Source organism: Pyrus communis, chromosome 17 (assembly GCF_041283825.1).
Source record: "Pyrus communis isolate YQ-2024b chromosome 17, ASM4128382v1, whole genome shotgun sequence".
NCBI classification, from domain to species: Eukaryota; Viridiplantae; Streptophyta; class Magnoliopsida; order Rosales; family Rosaceae; genus Pyrus; species Pyrus communis.
Window position 1 is genome coordinate 11,449,718 of NC_142581.1, and position 5,587 is coordinate 11,455,304.

The following is a 5,587-nucleotide window of genomic DNA, read 5'->3' on the forward strand; positions in this document are numbered from 1 at the left end:
CGAAAGATAAGTACATTCCAAAGTGATTTTTGCACACCTTTTTTAGCTTCTCATACTATTTGGATTCAAAATATTGGGTTTGGACTGAGTGTGACTTTGAGCTTGGCCCACTCGGCCCAAAATGAAGACCTTCAATACCCAGGATAGCTCTTCGAGACCACGTCAACCCAAGGCGGGGTAGCCACATCCTAATCAATATTTGACTCTTGGGGAGTCAGGTTGGATTTGGTTGAGTCCTAAATCGAGTAAAATTGTTAAGGATCAGGATGAACGTTGATAAGATTCATAATATTCCAAGAATTAACGTTCATAGCTGATCAAGACCAAGAATGAATTAAATACAGAAAATGGACTAGGTTCAGAGTCCGAAGTTTCGATAAGAGTGGCCATGTCCAATCCAGAGATCAGAATGAAATGGTATTGGATCAAGGGATGTTGAAGGAATACAATCTAGATAGGACTCTACCGCGACATGAGGTGATCAACATGAAAACCACTCCTATAAATAGAAGAGGTTCTGCAACATTTGGGGATCTTCAACTTAACACACAAACGCGCTGCGCAAATTCTCGCTCTACGCGAAACCCTCTCATCTTTGAGAAAAAAAGTAATCTTCCTAACTTCATCAAGCACATCTTCTAGTTTGTATAAATATCACTGTGCTTGACAACCGACGACATTTATAGATTGTATAAACAACACTGAATCCGTAAAGTCATGCGATCGAGGAGCACCTTCCAGTTTGTAGAAACAACACTACTTTGACCTTGGTTGACTACCTATCTAAGTTGCTACCAACAAAGAATCTTTGAGTTCTTGTTGAAAGATGTCATCTCACTAGCCTTCTTGCATGAAGTGAGGTGTTCCTAGTTGGTGTTCGGCACATTGAAAGCCAAACCTCATTTGAACTTCGAAGTAACTAGCAACTTTGTCTTCTGGTTCTAAAGCCCAAAGACCTAGATGAGTTTCTTCCTCGGTCGTAATCACTCAGATAACAGAAGTCAGTAGCACATTTAACACCACCACAACATTCACTTACTCACCGATCGAGCTCGGTCAATGAGTTGGCATGCCCCGCATTCAATCGAATGATGTAATTAGCTCATTAGCTATTCGGCATGCGCGCCAAGTAAGCTAAGTAGCTTTTAGGGTCAACACATACACTCCTCATTATTTATGGCCATTGAATTGAATAAATAAAAAAGAATCATCAGCCAAGATAAACAGGAGTATGTAAGAGGCTAAAAAGGTGTGCGAAAAGCACATCCATATTCATAGTAATATAGGCCAGGTTTGACATAGGGGGCTAGACTTGACTAGCTAGCTAAATGACTAGATTTCATGTACCATCAATGAAGAATATGATATGATATTCCAACTTGAAGAATTTAAGATGGAATATTCCTAAGAGGTTATGCCAAAAACTTATCCCATTAATCCCCTGAATCCCCTTTTAAATTGTGGGAATAGGGAGGATATGTTTAGGCATCACTTATGAGTAGTCCATATTAAGCCTCCAAATTAGAAGACAACACTCATAGTCTTCCTTCATTGCACAATAGATCTTGTTATTTAGCTAGTACAACCTAGTCTAGCTTAATCCTCCATAACAAATATGGTCATATGTTACATTTATAAGATCTTAATCCCACCCTAGCTATATTTACATCATCACCAATATAAAATAAACTCGTAATCAGAAAACTATACCATCATCCATAATCAAAAGCGAGGATATATAACAATCAGGAGGAGTACTGATGATTAGGAAATTTACATCAATCAACTTCCTAGTCTCCTAGGTTACAAAACCTGTCATCATAGAAAAAATACTAGCACAATATAAGATGTGTATTATCAATGTCTCTATCTTGCAATAACTGCTCGCCAACCAATATGTGAGAGATGATTATAAGATTAGTCTTATATACACTCGTTGCATGCAAGAATCCACAAAAATGATTATAAGATGAGTGTTACATACACTCAATTGATCCAAGAATCAACAATAGCATAAACCTCACAAGCAAAAAGACAGAAAAAACTAAATATATCCATATATTTATGATATGACTTAAAAGGTAAAAGAACAACTGAGCATCCCAAACCTCGTACTGGACACATTCAATATGCATACATAATAAAGTTAGAGAAAATAACAAAGCATACATAATAAAGTTAGAGAAAATAACAAACCACACAGACAGACACATGTATTTATTACACCACCAATATGATAACTATACTCCCACCCTTGTCTAATTCAGAACAACTATCTACTCTCATAACCCAAAGCGAAGAGTAAGAAGTAATTGGAATGAGTATCCCAAATCATTTGTTTAGGGAAACTTATATCAAACCTTTGAGCTATAGCCATATAAGATTCGGTATACTATAAACTTAATTTGGGTGATCTAGCATCATACTGTGTAACAGTGAAAACGAAGATAAATATATAAGAAGAACAATGAACATAAGGATTTATTTTACATGGTAAAATCGCACATATAGTGGGGAAAATCTATCGCACACAGCCGAGAAAGAATCCACCAATTAAGGAATAAGGACTTTTATAAGACACAAACATAGACTTACTATACTTAAAATTCTCTCTTGTACTTCTTGTTCTTGTAGCACGATGACCTCACAAGCAATGGATGCACACTGCTTTTTCACATAGATGAATGTTTATGAATGAATATGTTCTAAAATATACATGATATCTAGGTTTATAAAGCCTCACGAAGTTTGCTCTCAATGAAACTCACTTTTGCTCTCAAATGCAATATAAAACTCTAGGGTTCTACAATATTTTCCTTACGTCACCAAGTGATACATTCCTATAATAACTTTATATTTTTCATATAAACTACAGATAAAAGGACAACATGCATAAAGCATCCCAAACCTCAAATCGTTTACCTTAAAAAAAAAAAAAACCTCAAATCAAGCAGCATGCATATATGACTAATTAATTGAAAGAACTATTAACCAACTATATATACATGATAAAAACTAGTTGATAATTGCCATATATAAAACCTGTTAAGTCATCAACCCTATCCAGCTAAAAACCCTTCACCAAAAGCCTTGACGATTACAAAAGATAAGTAACTCCGTTCCAATTGTACTTATCATATGAAGAAATTAAATTCCGGTGCCATGCACCCTTGACCCTGGCTTAATTCAGGAGAACTCCAGATATCATCCATAAACAAAAGTACGGAAAAGTGATTGGAAGGACTAGCTTCCCGAATCATCCGATTGGTTCGAACCTCCACGTTGTGTTTCAACTTGTACAGGGCATCCCTGTACTCTTCTAATTCTTCCAAACTACTCATCATCCCAATCCGCCTCTCCCACCACCCATAAGAACACCCTCTTTCCCCTCCTTCTCCTCCATTATTATTACTATTCTTCCCACCATTCAGTACTTTCGCTTCCTTCAAGCGTCTCGAAGCTTCCACATAATCCTCTATTTGTTTCTTACTACTAGAATGGTGAATGTTGTTGTTTTGGAGATGATTATCTGCTTGACCTGCAGGTAATAAGGAGGTATTGTCGCCAAGGTAGCGGTCAATGACGGCGTCAGGGGAGGGGCTTCCAAAGCAGAAAACCTTGCCATTGCTTGACACGACAATTGCAGCCGTCTGTGCACCAGTCAAAACGCTGAGTTCCGCGGCTTTGTTGAAAATACCCCTTTTGCGCTTGGAGAAGGTCACGTGACGCTTGTTCTTGTCTTCAACTCTCTTGATTTCAACCCTTCTTGGACCTTCCCTCTCCTTTTTCCCATTAGCAATATCTTGGTCTGTGATCTTATTATTAGGACCCTTAGCCATTGTTAGAAATAGCAGTGGTGATATTAATGGAAAACCCTAGACGGAATGAGAACTAATGGCAAACCCTAAAGGGAAGGAAACTAAAGGCAAAATCCTAGAATATTATTGTGCAATCTTGGAGAGAATATTGCAAACCCTAGAATATTGTTGAGAAATTTTGGAGAGAATATAGTAAGCTCTCTAGACTTTGGTATGTCTTGTTATGAAGGTAACAGCTGGTATATATAATGGTAAGAACCGGTGACTTGGTTGTGAAGCATAAGATCAAGGTGGGATTTTGGGTCGGTGATCTCTAAAGTTTAAGCTAAAAATATGGATACAAAGATATTACAAATCTCTTAATCCTGTTTTAAACTCAGAGTACTTAATCTCACCCAAAAATATGCACTTACCTTTTTTTGTGATAATTACCTATTTTCTACGTGATTTTATGCTTATGTGATTCTAGCCCATTAATCCTAGTCCTTTTCCTATCAATGTTACCGAAGTTTCTACCCCATTACCCTAATCCTAATGCCTTTCCTATCATTACCACTCAAGTTGCTAGCCCATCCCTAACATAACTCTTTTCCTATCAATATGTGTCGGCCTTGCATGGTTCACCTTGCAGAGCCACACCAAGGGCTACGGTGGGCTGTAGCTCAAGGAGAGTTTATTGTAATATGTATGTGCTTTAGTGTATAACCTAATATAATAGACAAAAACAAAAAGTCCAAGAAGGATATTTTTAATGAATTTAGTCCAGTGAGTATATAGCACAACTACAAATAAAAAAAAATAAAATAAACCATGAAAATTGTAATGTAATTTTGTTCAGAATTATTCTGCTTTGATTCAGTGGCCTTTATATTATTTTCAATCAATTTTTTTTTTAAAGATTGTCTTTACTTATACTTTCATGGTTTTATTTTGTGCTAGTTGTGTGGTTGTAATTGAGATTGTCCATGTATCAAGTTTTCTATCTTCTTCTTGTGTTTTCATCTAAATATATGTGAAATTGGATGGTTTATTGTAACTTTTGCAGTTTGCAACTATGAAGCTTATTAAGTTCATACCAAGAAAATTTTAAAGTATACAAATACAAAAGTTAAACTTAAATTTTTGCATACAATAAGTATGTAGCAAATAAAAAATATCATTTGATTTTAGCATTATTTTTTTAGCTAGCCCACCCATAAAAAAAAAAAAAAATTTGGCTCCACCCTGTCTATAAAGTATGGATCGCAAATTAGCACCTAATTAGGAACTAGATTTTTATGGGTAAACATTTTGTGGAGAAACTTTTATGGGTATCAGGAGTAAAACATTATTCCACATGTTATAGATAAGGGTGAATAACATGACTGATAGATCCACTTCTATGGTAATATAAAAAAATTTACGTGTTAAAATTTGAGTGAAATAATAACGTTGCATATTGTGTTTTAGGTACATCGAAGAGTCGCTTATCTCCCACATATTCCAACTTCTAAAATTTGGCTCTATAGTAATTGATTTTGTTCAGTCTCTTTTGAGACAAAATCAGTATCTTGTGTAGTTAATAGGCATTGAAAACAGTCTCTATTAGACTTTTTAGCACTTTTTAGTGTTCAATCCCAAATAAAGGGGTCATTTATTAAAAGAAAAATGCTATACATGAAGACATACTTTAAACTATTTGATACTTTGTTTGCCTTCACTAGCCTTCAGAAGACTAGATTGGACTCAATTAAGGGTTAGTGTAATTCCATGTTTGCTACTCGCAAGGA

General features: G+C 35.7%; 1 protein-coding gene across 1 annotated transcript; it reads right to left on the reverse strand.

Annotated features, from left to right (window-relative positions):
- Positions 1 to 3,134: 3,134 nt before the first annotated feature.
- LOC137709072 (agamous-like MADS-box protein AGL29) lies at positions 3,135 to 3,839 on the reverse strand. The gene has a single exon (XM_068448211.2). The coding sequence runs from the start codon at positions 3,837 to 3,839 to the stop codon at positions 3,135 to 3,137; it is 705 nt and encodes a 234-aa protein (XP_068304312.2).
- Between the last annotated feature and the right edge of the window lie 1,748 nt (positions 3,840 to 5,587).

Coding starts and splice junctions, on each gene's coding strand:
- LOC137709072 (XM_068448211.2), bottom strand. CDS start 3,839: ATGGCTAAGGGTCCTAATAATAAGATCACAGACCAAGATATTGCTAAT.